General features: G+C 35.7%; 1 protein-coding gene across 1 annotated transcript in view; it reads right to left on the bottom strand.

The window, feature by feature from the left end:
* Window positions 1-27,183, bottom strand: part of MAN1A2 (mannosidase alpha class 1A member 2) — a 175,653-nt gene that overhangs the window by 107,010 nt on the left and 41,460 nt on the right. Inside the window, exons 2-3 of the mRNA XM_058538907.1 lie at window positions 25,525-25,780; window positions 11,662-11,758 (exon numbers count right to left, since the gene is read on the bottom strand). Of these exons, the coding sequence (XP_058394890.1) occupies window positions 11,662-11,758; window positions 25,525-25,780 (353 nt within the window). The remainder of the gene's footprint in view (window positions 1-11,661; window positions 11,759-25,524; window positions 25,781-27,183) is intronic.

The following is a 27,183-nucleotide window of genomic DNA, read 5'->3' as shown; positions in this document are numbered from 1 at the left end:
GACCTGAAGGTGAGACCTGAAAACTCATAGAAGAAAATATAGGCAACACACTATTTGACACTGATCATAAAGGAATCTTTTCGGATGACATGCCTACCCAGACTAGGGAAACTAAAGAAAAAATAAACAAGTGGGACTTTATCAGATTAAAGAGCTTTTATAAGACAAATGAAACCACAATCAAGATGAACAGACAACCAACCAGCTGGGAGAGAATATTTGCAAAGCATACATCTGACAAGGGGTTGATCTCCATAATATATAAAGAACTCACACAACTGAACAACAAAAAATCAAACAACCCGATCAAAAAATGGGCAGAGGAAATGAACAGACACTTCTCCAAAGAAGATATACAGATGGCCAATAGGCACATGAAAAGATGTTCAACATTACTAATCATCAGGGAAATGCAAATCAAAACAACACTAAGATACCACCTCACGCCCGTTAGAATGGCTATAATCACCAAGACAAAAAACAACAAATGTTGGAGAGGATGTGGAGAAACAGGAACCCTCATACACAGCTGGTGGGAATGCAAATTGGTGCAGCCTCTATGGAAAACAGTGTGGAGATTCCTCAAAGAATTAAAAATAGAGATGCCCTATGATCCAGCCATCCCACTACTGGGAATCTATCCAACGAACCTCAAATCAACAATCCAAAGAGGCTTATGCACCCCTATGTTCATTGCAGCATTATTCACCATAGCCAAGAAGTGGAAGCAACCTAAGTGTCCCTCGACTGAGGATTGGATTAAGAAAATGTGGTATATGTATACAATGGAATACTACTCAGCCATAAAAAAAGACAAAATCGTCCCATTTGCAACAACATGGATGGGCCTGGAGCGTATTACGTTAAGTGAAATAAGCCAGAAAGAGAAAGACAAACACTGTATGATCTCACTCATATGTGGAATATAAACCAACACATGGACAGAGAAAACTGGACTGTGGTTACCAGAGGCAGTGGGGGTGGGGGTGGGCACAAGGGGTGAAGGGAGTCATATATATGGTGATGGACAAACAAAAATGTATAACCCAAAATTTCACAATGTTAGAAACCATTAAAACATCAATTAAAAAAAAACATATTAAAAAAAAAAAGATAGGCTTTATATAAGGTCTATTTTAATTTTTTACATATAAAAAGTAAACCAAGGGGCTGGCCTGGTGACGCAGCAGTTAAGTGCACACACTCCACTTCGGCGGCCAGAGGGTTCGCAGGTTTGGATCCTGGGCATACACTGACACACTGCTTGTCAAGCCACGCTGTGGCAGCGTCCCATATGAAGTAGAGGAAGATGGGCACGGATGTTAGCCCAGGGCCAATCTTCCTCAGCAAAAAGAGGAGGATTGGCATCAGAGGTTAGCTCAGGGCTGATCTTCCTCACCAAAAAAAAAAGAAAAGTAAACCAAAGTAGGAATATAAAGACCAAAAGAATACCCAACATGGTTTACTATTCCACAAGAACAGATAATATACATTGTTTAATATATTTTCCTAAAGATGACATTGATACCTAATAGAAGATAAAGGAAAACGAAAGTTATAATTCTCCTCAATTTTCTTCCTGGTCAGAATATGAGATATCTATCTACTTAACTGAGATGGGTACAAAAAGAGGATCAATTCAAGAAATGGGGGTGGTGGGTTCAAGATGATAATGAGTCATAAGACAACCTTGCTTTTCTGGTCCAAATTCATAGAAAGGGCAAAAAATATACTTAAAAATAATAATAAAAGTACAAGGCTAGATAACCACAGTGAAACAAAAACTATAATAATCCTTAACAATCAAAAAGCAGGTGGATCATACTGAAAAAGTAAGTCATAAAACAAAATGTGAGTAGAGAAAATCAAATTAATAAGATTTACCCATCTGCAAGAAAGAGATAATCCTGATCTTAAAGGAAATGTTTCAGGAAGGGAGGAACTAATTTAACAAAGCTAGTCTAATTGATACCAAAACTAGATACTGTAAACACATGACAAGAAAACAGGCCAATCTTACTAATGAATATAACTGCAAAAATCCTGAATAAAAGACTGGCAAAACAAATTTAGCAGCATAGTAAAAAATAAATAACTGGGAGCAGATGGGTCCTCCCCAACCCCAGAAATGCAATTATTATTCCTATCTTCTGAGAATAAAATCATCCACACAGCTTACTATCTACATTAACATGACTTTACTATTATACTGTCCTCATCAACATGAGTTTACTTTTCCAGAAGACTCTTGCCCAGAAGGATTCAAGTTGCAAAATAAGTTTATTGTTCATTCCAGGAACTTCTGAAAGACCCAGCAACTCTTGAAAGTATCAAATGATGGCTTACACCCCAAACCTCTGAACCCCTTGCCTCTGAATTCTCCACTTATCAATCCTAAATTATTATACCATGATCCTTACCTAATCATAACCAAGGATCCCGCCCCTACCCCCTCTGCCAACTGAAAGGCCCATGTTAAACTAGACTTAAAATCTCAATAAACATCTCAACTTTGTCCTTGCTCATCTTACAGGCTACTCAGGCTCTCGTAAGGTAGTGATCTCCCCTTTAACACTAAGTAAACATTAAACTCAGCTTTGTCTTATCAACAAGTTACCTTGGTGACATTTTAGGAGTCAGCATTCAATATTACTTAGTTCATATTTTTCCATTTACTATTCTTCCTTTTCTTTCCTTTTTTCTTCTATTCCTTTTTCTACCAGATAAATAGCATTTTCTTCTGATGGTTTAAAGCTATCCAGATTTGTTCTTCAAATGGTTATCCTTAACTTACATCACATTTTCTTGTTCATGTGCTCCTAATAATTTCTTCAACTTATCAATAAGTATATCTTCCTGCAACAAGACAAGTACTCCACCACGCTCTGATAAATTCCTTTGTCTTCTCCCCACTCAGTTCCCTTCATGTTGATATTAACTAGAACATTTGTTCTGGGTTATTACAGACATACTTTTCTAGTTCCTTAGCTTTTTATTAAGACAACAAAAACTTTATCAAGCCGTTTAATCACCAATATATCCCTATCTTTTACATAATCACTTGAATATGTCTCTCTTTTTATTTTAGTATTTCATCCAAAATATTTATCATGCTTATTTTAAATCCATAAGAGTACCTGTTTTTGCTCTTATTTCAGTTTTTATAGGTAGTTATGCTCCTCGGTTCTCTAGTTATTTATTTAGTCCTGTAAGTGCCCAAGGAAGAGAAAGGCAAAATTGAAATTACTGGCTATCACTATGAGTATTTACTTAGACAACTCAAGATTTCAAGTAGAAAAAATTAAAAGGTCTAAAACTACCCTTGGGTCAAATAAGAAGTAAAACATGACATTGCAGAATATGTAAAACATTTATAAAAATTTATTATGAGGACCAGCCCTGGCGGCCTAGTGGTTAAGTTCAGAGTGCTCTGCTTCGGCAGCCCAGGTTCAGTTCCCAGATGCAGATCTACACCACTTGTCTGTCAGTGGCCATGCTGTGGTGGGGGCTCACATACAAAATAGAGGAAGATTGGCAACAGATGTTAGCTCTGGATGAATCTTCCTCAGCAAAAAAAAAATCTATAATGAAAACATAAGAATCAACCAAAGCAGTTCTCAGAGAAAAACTCATAACTTGAAATTTTATACTATTTAATAAGAACAAATGAAAATAATTGAATTCACAACATTCTACTAAGGAAGGAAGAAAAAGAATGTTAAACTTGAGCAACAAATTCGAAGAATCAGAACAGCTCAAGTCAGAAATTAATGAATTAGACATGAAGAAAACCGTCAAAATAATAAATTCAAGAGATAGTTCTATGAAAAGAACTATACAATAAATCTACCACTAACTTATTTTTAAATAAAAAAAGCAGTCAAGGGAATATAAAAGCACAAAATAAGAAACGAGAATGCATCAACAGACAGATATGGAGGAATTACAAAAACTATAAAAAGCCCATTTTAGTTATATCTTCCCAATAAATTTGAAAACATGAATGAAATTGATGATTTTCTAAGAAAATAGGTACTATTTGGACTTATGAAAGAAGAAACAGAAAGTCTAAACAAACAGACCAAGAAACAGAGGAATTTGAGACGTTTTCAAAGAGCCACCCTCTACAAAAAAAAAAAGTACCATACTCTGGAAGTTTCACAGAATAAACTCTACTCTAATTTTAAGGATGGTAACTCCTACTTAAACTTTTATAGAACACAGGAAAAGAGAGCTTAAAATTTGATTTATGAATTCTGCATACTATTGATACAAAAATCTAACTTAGAAAAATAAAACTACTATCTGATCTCATTTGTGAATATCATGAAAATATTTAGGAGTGGAATTGCTCAGCTGTATGATAAGTTTATATTTAACTTTATGAGAGACTGACAAGCTGCTCTCCAAAAAAGTGTACCATTTTATACTCCCAGCAGCAACGTATGAGAGTTCTAGTTATTCTACCATCCTTGTCAATATTTGGTATTGATGGTCTTTTAAATTTTAGACATTCTTATGGGTGTGTAGGATATTGCACTGTGATTTGAATTTTAATTTCCCTGGTGACTGATGTGCTTACTGGCTATTCATATTCCTTCTTTGGTGAAGAATTATTTATGTTTTGGATACATCCTTATATACATACCACAAACATTTTCTCCAAGTCTGTGGCTTGCCTTTTCATTTTCTTAATGTCTTTTGGAGAGCAGAATTTTTTAATTTTCATGAAGTTCAATTTATCAATATTCTTCTTTTATGGTTTATTGTTTCTGTATTCTAAAAACTTTTTACCTACCTCAAGGTCACAAAGATTTTCTCAAAAGCTTTCTACTGGAAGTTTTATACGTTTAGTTTTCATGTTTAAATCTATAATCCATTTCAAGTTAATTTTTGTATACAACGTTGAAGAAAGAGTCGAGGTTCATTATTTTCCTACACAAATATGTATGTAGTTGACCTACCACCATTCGCTGGAAAGACCATCCTTTCACCCACTGAATTACCTTAGCACCTCTGTTGTAAAAAAATTAACCATGTATATGCAGTTCTATTCCTATGTTTTTCCACTGATTTCTATGTCTATCCTTATGCTAAAACCATACTGTCCTTATTACTGCAGCTTTACAGTAAATCTTAAAATCAGGTAGTGTAAATCCCTCAACTTTGTTCTTCTTTTTTAAAAGTTATTTTGACTACTGTACATGTTTTGTGCTTTCATATAGATTTTAGAATCATCCTATCAATTTATACGGAAAAGTCAATTTTATTGGGATTGCTTTAAATCTAAATATGAATTTCAAGAGAACTGACATCTCAACAATATTGAGTACTCCAAGACATGAACACGGCATATCTCTCTATCTATTTAAGACCTTTTAAATTTCTCTCAACAATCAGTTTTTGGAGTACAGGTTTTGCACATATCTTGTTAAATTCATCCACATATAGTTCATGTTTTCTATGCTATTGCAAATGATATTATTTTTCCATTGCATTTATAACTATTTCTTTCTGGTATACAGAAATATAATTATTCAGTATATTGAACTTGTATCCTATGCTCTTACTAAATTTGTTTATTCATTCTAGTATTTTCTTACTACTGTTTGGTAGATTCTCTAGGATTTTCTTCACGAACAATGATGCTGACTACAAGTAAAAATAGTTGCACTTCTTCATTTCTAATCTTTGTACTTCTTTTTGTCTTTCTCTTGCTTTAGGGCACTGGCTAGGACCTCATGTACAATTTTACATAAAAGTAGGAGAGCAAAGACATCCTTGCCTAGTTCACAATCTTAGGGGAAAGTGTCTAGTCTTTCAACATTAAGTATGTGGGAATTTTTTTCTATTTGTTTTGTTTGGTGGGGGGGTGTTTTAATGCCCTTTATCAGGTTGAGAAATTTCCCTTCTAATCCGAGTTAGCCCAGAGTTTTTATCATGAATGGATGTTGAGGGTTGTTAAATGCTTTTTCTGCATCTACTGAGATGATCATATGTTTTTTCTCTTTTATTTCCTAAATAACTTCAACTACATTGACTAGTTTTCAAATGTTAAACCAACCATGCATTCCCAGGATAAACCTCACTTAGTCATGAGGTATTATTCTTTTTACATATTGCTGAATTAGATTTACTAAAATTTGGTTAAAGATTTTTGTGTCTGTGTTCATGAGGGACATTAGACCTGGTATACAGTTTCCTTTTCTTGTAATATTGTTGTCTGGTTTTGGTATTAGGGTTTTGGTGGTGCTACCTAGAAGCCATAACAATCCTAAATGTGTGAACACCTAACAAGAGTACCTCAAAATATATGAAGGAAAAAATTGACAGAGCTGAAAGAAGCAAGAAACAAATCCAAAATTAGAGTTGGGGCCTTCAATACCCCTCACCCAGTAATTGACAGAACTACCAGAGAGAAAATCAGCAAGAATAGAGGAAGCCTGAACAACTTCATTAATCAATGGGATGTAACTGACATCAACAGAACATTCTACACTCAATAACAGTAACTATATATATACACATTCTTTTCAAGCAAAAATGGAACATTCACCAAGATAGACCATATTCTGGGTCACAGAGTAAATCTTAAACAATTTAAAAGAACTGAAATCATACAAAGCATATTCTCTCATCATAATGGAATTAAATTAGTAATCAATAACAGAAAAATAAAAATTTCTAAACATTTAGAAATTAACTTACCCAAGGGAAGTTTTAAAACATATTGAATTTAATGAAAATGAAAACACAACATATCAAAATCTTTGGTATGCAGCTAAAGCAGCACTTAGCAGGAAATTTATAGCACTAAATGCTTACATCAGAAAAGAGGATCTCAAATCTATAATCTAGGCTTCTACTTCAAGAAACTAGAAAAGCAAGAACAAAATCAACCCAAATTATGTAGAAGAAATGAAATAATAAAGAACAGAAATCAAAGAAATTGAAAACATAAAGAAAATATAAAAAAGAACAATGAAACCAAAAGCTGTTTCTTTGAAAAGACCAATAAAATTGATAAACTTCTAGCAGGACTGACAAAGAAAAAAAGAAAGAAAGCATAAATTACCAATATTAGGAATTAAAGGGGATTATCACTACAGCTGCCACAGACATTCAAAAAATAACAAGACAATACTCCAAACAACTCTACACACATAACATCAACAACTTAGATGAAACAGACCAATTCTTCAAAAACCACCAACTACCAAAACTCACTCAAGATGAAACAGATAAACTGAATGGTCCTTGCAATTAGAGAAACTACATTTGCAGTTTAAAAACCTCCCAGAAAAAAGAAATCTCCAAGGGCAGATGGTTTCACTGGTGAATGATATCAAACACTTAAGGAAAAAATAAAACCAATATTAAACAATCTCTTCCATAAAAATGAAGAGCAGAGAATGCGTCCAAACGCATTTTGTAAGGCCAATATTACGCTGATACAAAAACAAGACAGACAGTACAAGAAAAATACAAAACAATATCCCTCCCGAATCACAACACAAAAATCGTCAATAAAATATTAGAAATCATAAGCAAGTTAGAAATAACAAAACAAATCTACACACACACACACATACACACACACGGAAAATAAAGGCATAGTTCAAAAAGCACTGCAAAGTCAAAAAATACTCTTTTCCAAATCAAAATTCTTTCTTTTAAATGTAAAAAGATCTATCCCTAACAAAATTCTTTCAAGTCCCCAGAATAAGTAAAAAGAATTCATTCTATTAATCACTGGTGCAAAAATTAGTATCAGTGCTAACTTAGGTCCAGCAACATTTCCCTCTCCCCACTCACAAGTTCCAGGGGTGAGCTCTAACTAGGCAAAACCAAATGAATATATTCCATCTTTCAGGGTAGAGCACTTGGTTCAAGGATGGGCCAAAGACCCAGTTAGAGACAACAAGAAACAATGAAATTTCTAAGAAAACAAAGTGCTCTCTTCTCTACAGCGTTCTCTTTTCTACAGATGTTTAGTGTGAAGATAGGAAGTTTCAACCTGCCGCAGCCATCCTAAGAAGCCAGCCTGAAGACATCAACAAACAGAGGAAAACAGAGAATAGAGATAAAGTAAAAAGCTTAGCTGGAATCAGATCTACTCTAGGACTTCATTGAGCTGATTAAATTTCTTTTTTAGTGTAAGCCATTTTGAAATGGATTTTCTTTTATCTGCACATAAAGAATCCTGTGATGCCAAGGGCTAACTTGACAGAAGTCAGAGGAACACTGACTTCAGTTACCATATAAAAGAATTTTTTAATAAGGTTAAGAAAAAGGAAAAGGACATGTTTTAAGTTGTTTTCCTTATAATCTAGAATATTGCAAGTAAATGTTCAATACCTGCCTATATGTTCCTACAGTAATAGAGACGCTAGACTTTTCAAGTTCCCTCCACCTCTAAGATTCAGATTCTGTAAAGGCATAGTGAATTTGGGATGTCAAATGAGACACTCAGAACTACTGCCTCTCTCTTAGACTTCTTCTATTTAAACAAAAAGGAAAAAAAACAATTTAAAAAAAAATCCCAAATCATACTTACTAGCAAGAATATGAGATGCAGGAAAGGAAGCGACTAAGTGGGAAACCAAGTCTTAAGCTTTGTTTATTAATCTTTTAATAAACTAACTGCATATCTAAAAACAAGACAAAATAAACATTAAAGGATCCATTTCTACTTAGCTTATTTGGGTGGAAAAACTTGTAACCACTCAAAAATTTCAATAAAAGATATAAGCACCTACTTTTGACTACTGAGAATTCTACAGATTGCATTTTCACTTTTTCTACCATTTCACTATACTTTTCTTCTCACACTGGATTTTTCCCATGTGCTGGTATTAATTTTTTTCTATCTTTAAAGTTTACTGAAGCAGTATAAAATAGCAGTTAGAAGCACAGACCTCAGCATCAGACTGCTTGGATTCAAATCCTGGCTCCATTATTTACTAGCTGTATGACCTTGGGCAAGTTCGTTAACCCTAACTGTGCTTCAGTCTCCTCATCTATAAAATGGGAACAATAATAACAGCACCTGCCTCACAGGTTTGTTGTGGGTACTAAATAAGCTCATTCACATAAATCGCTCAAATCAGTCCTTGCCATATGGTACATTTATTAGTCTGCTCGGGCTGCTGTAAGAAATACCATAAACTACGGAGCTTAAACAACAGAAATTTATCTTCTCACAGTTCTGGAGGCTAGGAGTCCAAGATCAATGTTCTAGTTTTTAGTGAGGGCCTTGTTCTTGGTTTGTAGGTGTCCACCTTCTCACTATATCCTCACATGGCCTTTCCTTGGTGCATGTGCATGGGGAAAGAGAGCTCAGGTGTCTCTTCCTCTTAAGTGCTCCAACCCTATCTGATTAGGGCTCCACACCTATGATATCATTTAACCTTAATTACCTCCTAAAGGCTCTAACTCCACATACAGTCGAATTAGGGGTTAGAGCCTCAGCACATGAATTTGCAGGAGGATACTACTCAATCCACAGCAGTATGCACTATATAAGTACTGTTGATGTTGTTACTATTAATGTGTATATGACTATTGTTCTAAAGGAAAATACAGTCTTATTCACAAACCCAATTACAGAATCTCTAAAGCAAATAACTGACTTCACGCCAGACTGGCAACAAAGAAAGTAAAACTTTTTATTGGAATATACTCAATTGCTATTCATTTACATGATGATCCCTCTGAAACGGAGGATCAAAACTGGCAAAATCTTGCTTCTGTCCCCATTGAACTCAGAATGAAAGAGTTCATTTTGTAAAATCTCCCTAACTCTAACCTCCTTTAATTTCTATGCTCTCACAAATAACTCTCAGTTTACCCAGTAAATCAACTTAAGTGCTCCTAATGACCAGAAGACAAGAACTCACCTGACAATAATCTGAACCTGCCATGTCCCAGTCATTATTTACCAACCTAATCAAATAGTGATCTACAAAGTTTACTTTTGAAGAAGTCTGACAAAATTACCACAAAAACCACCTTTCATAAAAAATAATAGTGGTATATGAAAAAAATAAATGCTATTATTTTTAAAAAGAAAAAAACATTAAGCCAAAACTTCCCCATTAGAACTTTAACAAAATTACGTTAAGAAAGAAACATCCCTTTTGCTTACTAAAAGAAAAGATTTATGTTGATTTATAAGGAATGCAATTTTAAAAGTTAGCTGAAAGCTCATTTATCTTCTGGATTTAAATTCAGCAAACAATCTTTCCTTACACAGTTATTGCAATGATTAAATAAAATAATGTATATTATTTACCTAGCACCTTGCCTAGGACCAGTATCTATCTGATAAACGTTAATACATTAGATGTTCTGAGAAACAAGGTTAAAAAAACAAGCAGAAAATTAACATCCAACTCTTATTTTCAATACATGTTTATACTCCAATCCTTTAAAAGGGCTCATGGTTTAACACTGAGTTGATATAAAGGGATAAGTTACTTGAAGATAGGATCTAATTTTAATAAATTATTAAATATAATGTCTTTTATTGCACTAATATCTCATATTGTGGCATCCACAAACAACGGGAACTTTTCAATCTGTAACCTCTGCTGAGGAAATAAACTTTAAATGATAGCTGCCAAATTAAATGTCTTATTATGAGATCTCTGGTGTCTTTGATTACCTAAAGAAAAATTTTTTCCATTATTCCTGCATTCCAACAACTCTCAAACCCAGGAAAAATTATCTTTTCAGTCATTTTTTTGACAGCAAACAACCAAGCAAAGAACAAATTAGAAGAGAAATCATAGCACTAGAAAAATTCTTCCACAGAGTCACAATCAAAGAAAAATGCTGTTATTTGGACTACTGTGGTAGTGCATTACAATTAGTAAAGACAACTGCATTGCATATGACTAGTGCATGTGCCTTCTTACCCCATTAACAATTTCTTGCCACCACCTATCATTACTTAAAAGATATCCAACACATCAAGAAGCATTTAAAATGGGGGAGGAAAGTGAAGACTATAAAGAACAGCTTGATAATTCTCAAGACTTATCCTTGGGTTAAGTAGAAGTCGTTAATTAAGTAACGAAACTTGCTCTTTTAAACTGAGAAGTTTAACAGGTGGACTGAACTCAGGAGAGGTAGAAAGTGAGCGAGAACTCAAGTTTAACACAGTTCTTCGCCAGACCTCCATCCACATTCACATTGCTAATTTCTGCCTTGTAACTATGAATGTACAACATAACTAACTCAATTTACCAAGCAAATCACCTTGGGCATGTTACTTTTTTTTAACATATGTAGCACTACTGGAATTTCCTATCCTTCCCCTCCTCCTCTATAATGTGTATCAGAATTGATATTGTGTTGAAGAAAAAAAATTAAAAATAGGTACCTACCCTCCCTGATATTAAAGCAAAAACAGGCAGAAGAAGCTTCAAAATACTCTGATACATGACGAAAGCAGCTGTATGTAAATAGAAAATCTTACCTGTGTATTCCAAAGCAATCATAACTAAATCTTAACTGAAACTTACAAAAAAAATACATATTGCTTCAAATTATTGTTCCAGAGAAATAGTCAGGTTTTAGAAAGTACTTACAGAGTTAAGTTCTATTTTTAAAATGGAGGTAGAAAACATAAATAGTAATTAGAAAAAGTAAACTTACCAAATATATTAGTGGAGTGTCCTTTCCTTGCAATAGGTCTGAGTTCATTATGTCCCCACCCATATATCCTATAATTATCCCAGGCATGTTTCATCATCTGGGAAAAGAAAAATTATAATCCATCAATATACATTATTCACAGACTATTATCTTTATATTTCATGTAATTTAGGGATTCTATTATTGTATCCTTCCACATTCTCCTATATCTCCTACATTAGTATATTATTCTATTAATATCTGTGTCAGTATGAAAACACACATAACCATGTTTAAACTTGGTCTACACAACAGAAGAAAAAATTGGATGTAATAGACAAGTTCTTTTTACTGGGGAGAAAGGTGTCTATCTAGCATTCTTTCCTTCTAGGAACTGCAATCCTTCTGGAAACAGCTCCTCCTCTCTCACTGTGATTTTGATAGAGCTGTCAATCAAGGGGCTCTGATTCCACAACCAGTTAACAAAGCCTGGCTAAAGAACCCCTCACCTTTAGACCAAAGACCAGCAAACTCTTATTGTAAAGTAAATATTTTAGGTTTTGCAGTCCATACAGCCTGTACAGCAACTATTTAACTTGACTGTTGTAGCATAAAAGCAGCCTTAGCCAATACATAAACAAACCGGCATGGCTGTGTTCCAATTAAACTTTATCTTAAAAAATAGGCGGCATGCAGAATTTGGCCTGCAGGTTGTAGTGTGCCAACCCCTGATCTAGACAAAGTGATTGGGTACATGTGACTCAAGTAGAGGCAATCAGGTCCTTTTACACATATTGCTATAAACACTAGGAGACAAAGGGACTTTCTCATTTTGCACTCTCAAGGTGTACATAATATATAATCCTGCAGCTGATGGGGGCTAACTCCCACCATGAAGAAACTAAATAACAAAGGAAAGAGACAGAGACAGATGCATACTATTGACAACAACATCTACAGACTTGGATTCAGCAAAGCTTGAAGCCTTCGTTAAGAGCCACTAAGCTAATAAATATTTTTTAATTATCACCTAATTTGAACTGAGTTTCTTACAATCCAAGGAGTTCTAAGCTACACAATAGCAGAGTATTTAATTATATATCAGCTGAATTATTTAATAGTAGACTGTGGTGTACCAAAAATCTATTTATTTAATGGTATACTACTCATTAAAACATTTCTCAACTTGTTTTTTGCAGCCAACATTACGCAGACATCAAAACCAGGCAAAGACACTACAAGGAAACAAAAAAACCAATGTATCTCAAAAACACAGATGCAAAATTCCTTAACAAAAATTAGCTTATACAAGGAGAATACTACATAATGACCAAGTGCAGTTTAACCCAAGAATATAAGACTAATTTAACATTCAAAAACCAATCAATATAATTCACAATGTTAACAGAATAAAAGGGAAAAATCACACAATCATCTTTATAGATGTAGACAAAGTATTTGACAAAATTGAATACCCATTCACTGTAAAAACTCAGTAAACTATAACTACAAGGAAACATCCTCAGTCTACTAAAGGGCATCTTCATAAAATGTACAGCTAACATCATATTAATGGTAAAAGACAATGCTTAACCCCTAAAGCTTAGAACAAATCAAGTATGTCCATTCTCACTATTTCTTTTCAACAATGTACCAAAAGTCCTAGCCAGTGCAATAAGACAAGAAAAATAAATAAAAGGCATAAAAATAAAAAAGGAAAAAGGAAAAGCACCTCCATTCAGAGGACTTGACTATGTAGAAGGAAAATCCTAAACAATCTAAAAAAAAAAGTGACTAGAAAAAATAAATGACTTCAGTAAAGGAACAGCATACAAATCTACAAACTAAAATCAAATATATTTCTACATGCAAGTAATGAACAAAAGAAATGGAAATTAAAAATCAATTCCATTTACAATAGCATCAAAAAACATAAACTACTTTGGGAATAAATATAAGAGAGTATGTGTAAGAACTATACACTGAGAACTACAAAACACTGCTAAGAGAAATTAAAGACAACCTAAATAAGTGGAAAGATATAACATGTTCGTGGAATGGAAGAATGAATACTGTTAAGATGACAATTCTTCCCAATTCATCTACAGATTCAATGAACTCCCAATCAAAGTCCCATCAACCTTTTATTTTTGCAGGAGAGCTAATTCTAGAATGGCAAAGGACCTAGACTGGCCAAAACAATTCTTAAAAAGAACAAAGTTGCGGAGTGATGTCAGCATCACGGTGGAGTGAGTTGTTCCCTTTTCTTTCCCCTCTAAGTTACAATCCGTAGGATACCCACAGACCAACAAAGGACTCTCTACATAGCACACCAGAATGCCTGCGAGATCCATACATCCATACATCTGAAGGTGGGTGGACTATACCTCCTGGAGGTGGTGGAACCAGAGGAATAGGGGTGGCAGCTCCCGAGACCAGAGGCTCCAGAAACTGTGCCTGTGCCTGTGACCAGAGGCTCAAGGAATGGCGGTAACACCTGTGACTGGAGGCTCTGGGAACTGTGATGATACCTGTGACCCAGCCCCCTTCCCCAGTAGTGGTGCTGTCGACTCCAGCCCTCCCAGCAGTGGGGGCTGCATCCAAGACCCCAATACCCCTGGCAGTGGTGGTGGTGTCTGTGACCTGAGGTTCTAGGAATCATACCGGCACCCAAGACCAGAGGCTGCAGGAACCACAGAGGCACTTGCAACTCAGCCCCTCTCCTTCCCCCAGTGGTGGCATCTCCAAAACTGGCCATTCCAGCAGTAGGGACTGCGTACAAGACCCTGGGCCCCCAGCAGCAGCAGCGGTGCCGCCTGTGACCTGAGGTTTAAGGAACAGCACCGGCACACAAGACCAAAGGCTGCAGGAACCCTGGCAGTGCTCACAACGCAGGTGTCCCTCCCCACATGGAAGTGGTGGTGTTGCCCACAATCCCAGCCCACCCAGCAGCAGCAGTGACACCTGCGAACCTAGTGCCCCCAGCAGTGGCAGTGCCAGCACCCCAGCAAACCCAGGAGCAGCAGCACAAGTGGTGCACACAGCAGTAGCACCCAAGCCCATGGAGAGACAGCAACAGCAGAGCCCAAGACCCAAATCTCCCAGCTACATACCCACCAATTCGGCCCTGCCACCCATAGCAGTGGTGCCTGCAGACCCAACAAACTCAGATGTGATAGAGGTGCCCATGACCCCAGCTCCCGCCCTACTCTCCCTCTCCCCCCAGCCACAGTAGGGGAACCTGCAACCCAGGTGACCCTGGAAGCAGCAGAGGTGCTCACCAGCCTGGTGACCCTGGTGGTGACACCCACGACTGCAGCAACATTGTAAGCAGGAAGGCATCAGCAACCTCGAAGGCATGAGCAGCACAACAAGGGCACTGACAACACCTCTGGCACAGGCAGTAGAGGGTAGAAAACACAGGCTCTCATATACAAAAACAAGCAGCTTAGACTCAAAGTAAACAAAGCCTTACACAAATAAGAAAGGTGTTTGCTATCACAAATGTACAGCAGAGAAACAACACATCAAGCACCATGAAAAACTATCGTAACACAGTATCACAAAAAGAAAATGACAATTCTCCAGAAATCAAACTCAAAGTCACAGAAGATTACAATCTAAGTGACAGAGAATTCAAAATAGCTGTCATGAAGAAACTTAACAAGTTAGAAGAAAAATCAAAAAGACAGTTAAATGAGCTGAGGAATAAATTAATGAACAGAAGGAGTACTTCACCAAAGAGATTAAAACTCTAAAGAAAAGCAAACAAATTCTGGAGCTGAAGAACACACTAAATGAGCTGAAGAATAAAGGAGAAAGCATTGGAAACAGAGCAGACCATATGGAAGAGAGAAATCAGTGAGCCTGAAGACAGAAATTTAGACATGAATTATGCAGAAGAGGACAGAGACTAAGATTTAAAAATAGGAGAAATTCTACAAGAAATAACCAACTCAATTAGGAAAGACGACATAAGGATAATGGGTATCCCAGAAAGAAAAGAGAGGGAAAAGGGAACATAGAGCTTATTTAAAGAAATAGTTGCTGAGAACTTCCCAAACCTGGGGAAGGAACTGTATATACAAGTATATGAAGATAATAGAACACCTAATTATCTCAACGCAAAAAGACATTCTCCAAGACACATTATATTAAAACTGTCAAAAGTCAATGACAAAGAAAGAATACTAAGGGGGGCCAAAGAAAAGAAAATAATAACCTACAAAGGAACCCCCATTAGGCTACGAGCAATTTCTCAGCAGAAACTCTATAGACCAGGAGAGAGTGGAATGGTATATTCTAAATATTAAAAGATAAAAACTATCAGTCAAGAATACTCTATCGAGCAAAGTTGTCTTTCAAATATGAAGGAGAATAAAGGCTTTCCCAAACAAACAAAAGCTGAGGGAGTTCATCACCACTAGATCTGACTTATGAGAAATCTTGAAAGGTGCCCTTCTACCTGAAACAAAAAAGCAAAGGTTTACAAAGCTTTAAGCAAGATGATAAACAGACAGATAGAATCAAAAAATTGCAATAGTATATAAGAATAGGTTAGTAAACACTTAATTATAACAGAAAGGCCAAAGGGAAAGAAAGCATTAAAAATAATTATAACCACTTCAGTTTGGTAACAAATAATACAAAAAGGAATTTGTGACAACAAAAACACAGAAGGGGAAAAGGAAAAGGATAGAAGCTGCATAGGCTAATGGAGATAAGATGCTATCAGCAGAAAAAGGACCATCTCATCCATGAGATCTTTTATACCAACTTCATGGTAACCACAAAACAAAAACTCAGAGCAGAGTCACAAAACATAGAAAAAGAGGAAACTGAGAAACACATCACAGAAAACCACCAAACTGAAATGGAAGACAGAAACACAAGGAAAAAGAAACAATGGAGATACAGAACAACCAGAAAACAAAAGATAAAATCGCAGTATTAAGCCTTCATATATCAATAATCATCCTAAATGTAAAGGATTGAATTCACCAATAAAAAGACACAAAGTGGCTGGATGGATTAAAAAACAAGACCCAACAATATGCTGCCTCCAAGAGACCCGTGTCAGCTCTAAAGACAAACATAGGCTCAAAATGAAGGGATAGAAAATAATACTACAAGCAAATGGCAACCAAAAGAAAGTGGGTGTAATTATACTTACATCTGACAAAACAGACTTTAAACACAAAAGATAACAGGAGAAAAAAAATGGATATTGTATAATGATAAAGGGGACAATCCATCAAGAAGACATAACATTTATTAATATATATGTACCCAACATAGGAGCACCAAAGTATATAAAGCAACTATTAACAGACCTAATGGGAGAAATTGACAGCAACACAATAATAGTAGGAGACTTTAATACCCCACTAACATCAGTGGATAGATCATCCACACAGAAAGTCAACAAGGAAACATTAGTCTTAAATTAAACACTAGACCAGATGGACTTAATAGATATCTATAGAACATTCCATCCAAAAGCAACAGAACACTCATTCTTCTCAAGTACACGTGGCACAGTCTCAGAGAGACAATATGTTGGGAAACAAAACAAGTCTCAATAAATTTGAGAAGGCTGAAATCTTATCAAGCATGTTTTCTGACCACAATGGTATGAAACGAGAAATCGACTACAAGAAGAAAGCTGGGCAAGTCAAAAATATGTAGAGAATAAACCATATGTTACTGAACAACTATTGGATCAATGAAGAAATCAGAAAACACCTGGAGACAAATGAAAATGAAAATAAAACATACCAAAATCTATGGGATGCAGAAAAATTGGTACTAAGAAGGAAGGTTATAGCAATACAGGCCTACCTGAAGAAACAAGAAAAATCTCAAATAAATAATCTAACACTACATCTAAAAGAACTAGAAAAAGAAAAACAAACGAAGCCCAAATTCAGTAGGAGGAGGGAAACGGTAAAAATCAGAGTAGAAATAAATGAAACAGAGACTAAACAGACAATAGGAAAGAGCAACAAAACTAAGAGCTGATTCTTTGAAAAGATAAACAAAATTGACAAACCCTTAAATAGACTCACTAAGAAATAAAAGAGACAAGTCTCAAATAAATAAAATCAGAAATGAAAGAGGAGAAATTACAACAGATACCACAGTAATACAAAGAATTATAAGAGAATACCATGAAAAGCTATACAACCATCAAACTGGATAACCCAGAAATGGATAAATTCTTAGAACTACAATCTCCCAAAAGTGAATCAGAAGAAATGGAGAATCTGAATAGACCAATCACTAGTAAAGAGATTGAAACAGCAATCAAAAACCTCCCCCACAACAAAAGGACCAGATAGCTTCTCTGGTAAATTCTACCAAACATTCTAAGATTTAATACCTATCTTTCTCAAACTCTTCCAAAAAAATAAAGAGGACAGGAAGTTTCCTAACTCATTCTACGAGGCCAACATTACCCTGATACCAAAACCAGATAAGGACAACACAAAGAAGGAAAATTACTGGCCAATATCGCTGATAAACATAGATGCAAAAATCCTCAACAAAATAGCGGCAAATTGAATACAACATACATTAAAAGGATCATACCACGATTAAGTGGGATTTATTTCAGGGACACAGGAATGGTTCAATATCTGCAAATCAATCAACGTGATACACCACATTAATGAAATGAAGAATAAAAATCACATGATAATCTCAAGAGATGCAGAGAAAACATTTTGACAAGATTCAACATCCATTTATGATAAAAACTCTCAATAAAATGGTTATAAAAGGAAAGTACCTCAACATAATAAAGGCCATACAAAACAAACCCATAGCTAACATCATATTCAACAGTGAAAAACTGAAAGCTATCCCTTTAAGAACAGGAACAAGACAAGGATGCCCACTCTCACCACTCTTAATCAACATAATATTGGAAGTCCTAGCCAGAGCAATTAGGCAAGAAAGAGAAATTAAAGGTATCCAAATTGTAAAGGAAGAAGTAAAATTTTATATACAGAAAACCCTAAAGAATCCACAAAAGAACTATTAACTATTAAATAATTAACAAATACAGTAAAGTTGCAAGGTACAAAATTAACATACAAAAATCAGCTGCATTTCTATACACTAACAATGAACTAGCAGAAAGAGAAATCCAGAATACATTCCCACTTATAATCCCAACAAAAAGCATAAAATACCTAGGAATAAATTTAACCAAAGAGATGAAAGACCCGTACACTGAAAACTTTAAAACACTGTTGAAAGAAGTTGAAGATGACACAAGAAATGGAAAGATATTCTGTGCTCATGGATTGGAAGAATTAAGATAGTCAAAATGTCCACATTACCTAAAGCAATCTATAGATTCAACGCAATCCCAATCAGAATCCCAATGACATTCTTCATAGAAACAGAACAAAGAATCCTAAAATTTATATGGAACAACAAAAGACCCTGATAGCCAAAGCTATCCTAAGAAAAAAGAACAAAGCTGGAGTTATCACAATCCCTGACTTCAAAATATACTACAAAGCTATAGTAATCAAAACATCATGGTACTGGCAGAAAAACAGACACACAGATCAATGGAATAGAATTGAAAGCCCAGAAATAAAACCACACATCTATGGACAGCTAATCTTCGACAGAGAACAAGGAGCCAGGAACATACAATGGAGAAAGGAAAGTCTCTTCAATAAATGGTGCTGCAAAAACTGCACAGCCACATGCAAAATGAAAGTAGACCATTATCTTACACCATACACAAAAATTAACTCCAAATGGATTAAAGACTTGAATGTAAGACCCAAAACCATAAAACTCCTAGAAGAAAACATAGGCAATACACTCTTTGATATCCGTCTTAGCAGTACCTTTTTGAACATATCTCCTCAGGCAAGGGAAACAAAAGAAAAAATAAACAAATGGAACTGCAACAAACTAAAAGGCTTCTGCACAGCAAAGGAAACCATCAACAACACAAAAAGACAACCTGCCCACTGGGAGAAGATATTCACAAATCATCTATCCCATGAAGGGTTAATAACCAAAATATACAAAGAACTCATACAACTCAACAACAAAAAAACAAAAAACCCAATCAAAAAATGGACAGAGGATACAAACAGACATTTTTCCAAAGAAGACATATGGGTGGCCAACAGGCACATGAAAAGATGTTCAATATCCCTAACTATTAGGGAAATGCAAATCAAAACTATAATGAGATATGACTTCATGCCCATCAGAATGGCTATTACTAAAAAGACAAGAAATAACAATTTTTAGAGAAGATGTAGAGAAAATGGAACACTCATTCCCACACTGCTGGTGTGAAGGTAAACTGGTGCAGCCACTATGGGAAACAGTATGGAGAATCCTCAAAAAATTAAAACTAGAACTAGCATATGATCCAGCTATTCCACTTCTGGATATTTATCCAAAGAACACAAAAACACTAAGTCGAAAAGATATGTTCATCTATGTTCATTGCAGCATTATTCATAATAGCCACGACTTGGAAGCAACCTAAGTGCCCATCAATGGATGAATGGATAAAGAAGATGTGGTATACATACACAATGGAATACTACTCAGCCTTAAAAAAAGATGAAATATTGCCATTTGCAACAACGTGGATGGACCTTGAGGATATCATGCTAAGCAAAATAAGTCAGATGGAAAAAGACAATTACTATATGACTTCATTCATATATGGAAGATAAACAAACACAGACATGGAGAACAGAATGGTGGTTACCAAAAGGGAAGGAGGTGGGGGAAGGATAAACAGGGTAAAAGAGCACACGTGTACAGTGACGGACGGCAACTAGACTTCTGGTGCTGAACAAGATGCAGTCTATACAGAAGATGAAATACAGTGATGTACACCTGAAAGTCATATAATGTTATAAACCAATGTTACCTCAATTAAAAAAAATGAATTCAGCAACATGCTTGTAACTTAAATAAAAAAAGAAAGAACAAATTTGGAGGACTTACCTGATCTCAAAACTTACTATAAGTTAAAGTAATGAACACAGTGTTATATTCACATTAAGGATATGCATACAGATTAACGGAATAGGTATGAGTCCAGAAAGAGACTCAAAACCTATTGATTTTGTCAATTAATTTTCAACAAAAGTTCCAAGGTAATTCAATCAGGAAAGGATAATCTTGTCAACAAATGGTGCTGGAACAATTAGAAAGCCCTATGGGGAAAAAATGAAGCACGACCCTTACTACAAACAATAAACCAAAAATTAAGTCACAACAGACTACAGACTGAAATGTCAAAACTAAAACTAAAATATGTGCTCACACGAAAACTATACACAAATGTTCATAGAAACATTATTCAAAATAGTCAAAAACTGAAACAAATGTTGAACAACTGTTCAAGAAATGAATGAATAAAACAAATCATAGTATATTCATACAATGGAATACTACTAAGAAAAAATTACCTTTATGTGCAATCTACATAGGTGAATCTCAAAAATATTACGCTGAGCAAAAAGCCCAGAAACAAAATATCACCAACATTAGGATTCCATTTGGCTGAAACTCTAGAAAAGACAAATCTAATCTATAATGACTAAAAGCAGATGAGTGTTTGCCTGGGGCCAAGGAATGGGGTTGTCTGATGGGAGAGGGGCACAAGAAAACTGTTTTAGAGATTATAGACATATTCACATCTTGATTGCAGTTGTTGTTACACAGGTGTAACATCTGTCAAAACTCACCAGTACTACTTAATATCTCAATAAAGCTGAATTTTTAAAAAATCTAATAGCCTGCCATAACTTCCCCACTTGTAATTCCCACTCTCTTGAGCCAGTTATCTAAACTCTCCCATCTGTTTTTTCCATTTACCACTATATTTCTAAATATAGTTTATAGTGCTATTTCTTGATTTTTTTTTTAAGTTTTAGATATTTACAATATTCTCCTATAGTTAAGATAATTTAGCTCTCTTATACCACTATCAACTCATCTCCACATATACTTCCCCATGTATATTTCCCTGGCCCACATCCTCCCAATATAGTTATTATAATTATTAAATTACTTTTGAACAAACTTGGAAAACTTTTGTTTTCCCTGCTGTTAACTACTGGTCTGAGGGTTTAGTGTTTTTGTTTTTGTTTTTGTTTTTTTTTGTGAGGAAGATCAGCCCTGAGCTAACATCCATGCCAATCCTCCTCTTTTTGCTGAGGAAGACTGGCCCTGGGCTAACATCCGTGCCCATCTTCCTCCACTTTATATGGGACGCCACCACAGCATGGCTTGCCAAGCGGTGCGTCGGTGTGCGCCTGGGATCCGAACCGGCAAACCCCAGGCCACCGCAGCAAAGCCCGTGCACTTAACCGCTTGTGCCACTGGGAGGGCCCGGTTTAGTGTTTTTGTTGTCGTTGTTTGTTTGCTTAGTTTTTAATGTAACAATTATTAATTTACTTCCAAATTATACTTGAGATTCAAAACTTGTCTCAATATAATACAACACATCAGAAAAACCATCAGTGCCATTTTATTGTCTGACATATCCTTCCTGAAGCTCTCTACCCTCCTACTGGACTTCTGTTCTCTCAACCTGAAGCACAGCTGTCATCCTGCTAATTCCCTTATTCACAATCCTGAAAATGCCTTTCCTTTTTTTCTCTAGAGACAGATCCCATTTCCAAAATCCCTTACCTTTCTATTTTTGTGCTAAAGCATATTTCCTTCTAGCAATCTGAGAAAATGTCTAAAAATATCCCTACGCTAAGATTTGATTCATAATTTGCCTGAATATATAACTCTTTCTAAGTCTTTTGCTCCATTCTCTTCCAGTTTCCAATATTACTGTTGAGGAATCTGATGTGCCATTATCTACAATCCCAATCTTTTGGGTGGAACTATTTTTGTTTCTCTGTAAACTTTTAGGATCTGTTTTTTGTGTGCCTTTTTCTAAAATTTCGGTAGGAGCCTTTTTTTTTGCTCCTTGTGTTGGATGCCTGGCAGGTCCTTTCAATCTGGAAACTCACATCCTTTAGTTTCAGCCAATTTTCTTTAATTGTTTCTTTGACTTTTTCCCCTCCATTTCCCCTACTCTCTTGCTACAACACCTAACAATCACTTGTTAAATGTTCTGGATTGATCTTATCGTTTTTCTGGTTTTCTCAATCTTTTTGTCCTACTGAGAGATTTGCTCAATTTTATCCTCCAACTCTTCTACTGAATTTTGTAATTCTATCACATTTTTAATTCCCAAGAGCCCTTTCTTATTCTGTAAATGTTCCTTTTTATAACTTTTCATTTCATGAAGTTAATTTTTTTGTCATTCCAAAGATGTTCTTTTTTGATATATTTTTTCTGCTCCCTGTATTGTTTTCGTATCCTCTGAATTCCTTTCTTCCATCTATTTTGTTCTCTCATGTGAGAGAGTTTCCTTAAATGTCTGGTGATCTTTGGTTTGCTTCTCACATAAGAGTGAAGCACTTACAAGATAATCAGAGGCTGGCAGTAAATGAGCAAGACTTGTTGACTCAGCCTCATCTTAGGGAGATCAGGTGAAATCCAGGCGTGTTTCACTAATAGTGTAGGTCTTTTCTCTTGGGCCAGCCTCCCCAGAGAGAAGTCCTTCATTCTCCTGCTTATTGAATATAAACCTAGCTGCCAGAATTCTTAGAGCTAAGCAGGAGAAAGTGTCTCAATAGTCAGAATGCATTTTTCACTTAAATCCCTCCACCCCCACCACTGTCTTTATTTTTTAGAACAACCTCTGCCCTTTTCGTTCAGCCATACCTGAGTATTCCCAAGATTCAGATCTTCTCTAATTCATCCCAACAAAAGGTAACCTTTTGGACTTCTGTTGGGGAAGGGAGGACAGTAGCCAGGATATACAAGCTAGAGAACTGAGGATCTACGGTTTAAGAGCTCCTTTTAAAACTTACAAAAAATCCTTTTCCAGCTTTATTTTATACCCTTGACATAGGAGGTAAATGGTGTCTCTAATTCTTGAAACTTTCAGGTATTCTGCAGTTCATATCACCTTGCCTCTTGTTAGCTTCTTCCCCTGCAGGGTAGGTTTCAACTTTCTCTGCTTGCTAAGTCAGTAACCATAATGTTTAACAGGGGCCTACACAGGGGTTTTTAACATGTTTTATGGTGATTACAAGAACACTGGATAATATGGTGTGCTCTAAAAGATTAACACAGTAGGTCTGGGTTGACCAAACCCTGCACATCCCATAAAAAGGTTTGTCCTATACCTGGCTCCTGGAAAATAACCTCTAAACCTTTATTATCCTGCCTTTTAAGAGAATCTTTGTTTATCTGAAACCTTGGGCCTTGTCAGATAGTTTATGCTAACAATGCGATTTATGGTGGGGGCCTAGGGGCACAAGGTATCAGCCTGACCTCTGGATGGGTTGGAGAACTAAGGTCAGCCAAGCCTATATAATGAATCCCCAATAAAAAACCTGGACATCAGGCTCAGGTGCACTTCCCTGGTTAGCAATGCCACACATCACTGCTGGGAGAATTAAGCATTGTCCATATCACTCCACTGTGTGAGGAAACTAGAAACTTGGGCCTGGTCTCTCCTGGACTCTGTCCTATGTGCCTTTTCTATTACTGATTTTAATCTGTATATTTTTGCTATAATAAACCAAAACCATGAATAGAACAGCTTTTCTGAGTTCTGTGAATACTTCCAGTGAATCACTGAGCCTATGGGTGGTATTGGGGTGCCCTAAATGCACACTGTTATCTATCTGAATTATTTTGTACATGAGAAAGTAATTCAATTAATTCTAATGACATCTAAAAAAAGCAGGTCAGGCATCTGAAAAAAAAAAATCTATCAATGTCTCCCCAACACTATCTACCCCCAACAAAAATCTATCAATGTACAAAGGAAGTGCCTTAAGCAGCCTGTGCATAAAATACAGACTGCAAAGGTGAGGTAAAATCAGAATACAGCTCTCAAAGTCAAAGTCTTATAACAACTCATAAGGCCAAGCTTAAAATATCTGCTAAATCTTCCATGTTCATTAATAGAATATACCCAAATAGATATTTGACTATTTGAACTAAACTTATTGTCCTATTTTATGATAAACAATCCCTTTGAAATACTGTTGATGCTATTACACTCTGACAAAAATCTTTTTCTTCATAGGTCATACAACTGCAAACTCTGCCCAGAATTAGCAAGAGTTCTAATTAACAAAGTTCAACTGAAATATTCACTAGATTTTTCCCCCCTCTGGTATTCTCTTTATCTCCAAGTAATTCCTAGAATAAAAACTTGAAACACTTCTGAGACTAAACAAATTTCAAAAATTCTGAGATCAATCCTTCCCCATTCTTCAACCCACTGAGACTCTTTGGAAGGACTGCAATATGGTTGAGAGGTATCATGACATGTTCCTTAAAAGATAGCAGATATAATGCTAATTCTTCAGAAACATGTTTATGAAAAGATTTGCATAGTATCTAAGAGAGTCCCTTGTAACTAAATACTTAAGAAATTTCTTAGTCAATGATAAATTATTTATGGATCTATTCTCCATTATTTATAAAATGCTGAATATCAAAAGATCTCTGAACACAGGGTGAGTGATGTAACCATCCAAACAACATTATATCCAATGTTTAAGTGTCCAATAATTGTATTATAATCAATATTAAGAAAGAGACAGAATTCTAGCCCTTACTGCCAACTTAGAAACTGAACTACAACTTTGACCCCCAAACAAACAAAATCAAAGTAGGACACCATAGATGGTACAAATATATATATATATATATATATATATATATATATAAATATATATATTTAAGTCCAGTCAGGTACATATCCATAACCACTTCATATCACAAATCTCAGCTTATTACCTCTTTAATTTTTTCCCTTTTCTTTCTTATGTCATTATCTTCTGGGTCTCCACCATTTATTCCTATAAGGTTTGGTATAGGGACTGGTGGCAGGGGCTTTTTCTCTTTCATCTTCATTTCTTGGACTACTTTATTTTTCTCTGTCTGAATTTCAGCTCTGATTTCCTCTCTTGACTTTTTTAATTTTTCTTTTGCTTCTTCCAGGGCCTTCTCATGATCAGCTCGAATTTTATTTCTCAAACGTTCTTCTTCTTCCCTGTAAGAAGAGGAGAAAAAAAGACTAGTAAAAATGACCCTTAAGAACATCAATCCTTAAACATAATTGAAAACTTAAAGTTTTCTCCACCAAACCCGGACAGTTGCTTTCTACTCCTGCCATTAAAAAGGAAGAATGATCTGTGAGAGAGCCTCAGATCTACCTGCCCAAAGAATAGATAAATATATCTCGGTATGAGAAAGAAAATGAACTCTGGATGCCGAAGAGCAAATATTTCACACAGTGGAAGACAAGAGAACCTAGAAAGTTACAATTTCAGGGCCAAGAGAGAACAGAGAAAATAGCAATCAGTAACTTATCAGTAGACACATGAAAAAAAAAAGAGAGAGTGAGAGAGAGAAACCAGTGAAAAATTAGATGGGGAAGAGAAAATAAAAAATAGAATTAAATATCAAGAGGGGACAAAAATATAAACATAGGGTCAAAGAAAGAGATAAGCGGAAAAGATAAAAGGATGAGAAATGTTTCATTTGTTATATAGTACATCATATGCTTCTAAAACTTTTACATTTTGGAATTACCACAGATCTTATAGCACAATGGTCCAACTGATGTGGGCATGACTACTTAAAACTCTCTTGTGCCCTTGTTAAAAAGACATACTATGATTTAACAGGTCTATACGAAACTCATGAATCTGTACTATTAAGAGCTCCCCTCTATTCTGGTGTGCACACAGGTTTGGAAATCACTACTGCAGTGGACACCTACTGGGCTTCCACCCAACCCAACTTTTGTTCGAGTTCAATGTTCTCTCCACCTCCACCCCAATCTACATGAATAAAAACAGGAGTGGTAGTTACTGTTGCCAAAATCAGCCAACGATGACTACTCTGAGGGTAAACATCTAACCCAACAGTCACCCGAGTCACCTCTCCAGAAATTTAATTCTCCGGAAATTTAATCAAACTCTGTAAATAGCTAGACTTATAACATTGTTGGTGGGAATGTAAAATGGTACAGCCACTCCGGAAAAGTTTAGCAGTTTCTTAAAAAACTAAATATGCCACTATCATAGAATCCAACAACTGCACTGGGCATTTATCCCAGAGAAAGGAAAGCTTATGTTCATACAAAAACCTATATACAAGCCAGTCACAAAAAGACAAATAATGTATGATTCCACTTATGTGAGATACTCAGAGCAGTCAAAATCATGGAGACAGAAAGTAGAGCGGTGGTTGGCAGAGGTTGGGGCACGGGAGAAATGGGAAGTTATTATTCAATGGGTATACACTTTCAGTTTTGCAAGATGAAAAGAGTTCTGGAGATGGATGGTGATGATGGTTGCACAACAACATGAATGTATTTAATACCACTGCACTGTACAGATAAAAATGGTTAAGATAGTATATTTGATGTTGTGTATATTTTACCACAAT

The sequence above is a fragment of the Diceros bicornis genome, chromosome 4 (assembly GCF_020826845.1).
Source record: "Diceros bicornis minor isolate mBicDic1 chromosome 4, mDicBic1.mat.cur, whole genome shotgun sequence".
Classification (NCBI taxonomy): domain Eukaryota; kingdom Metazoa; phylum Chordata; class Mammalia; order Perissodactyla; family Rhinocerotidae; genus Diceros; species Diceros bicornis.
The sequence above is the reverse complement of the archived record's forward strand: the minus strand, read 5'-3'. Positions and strand labels throughout refer to the sequence as shown.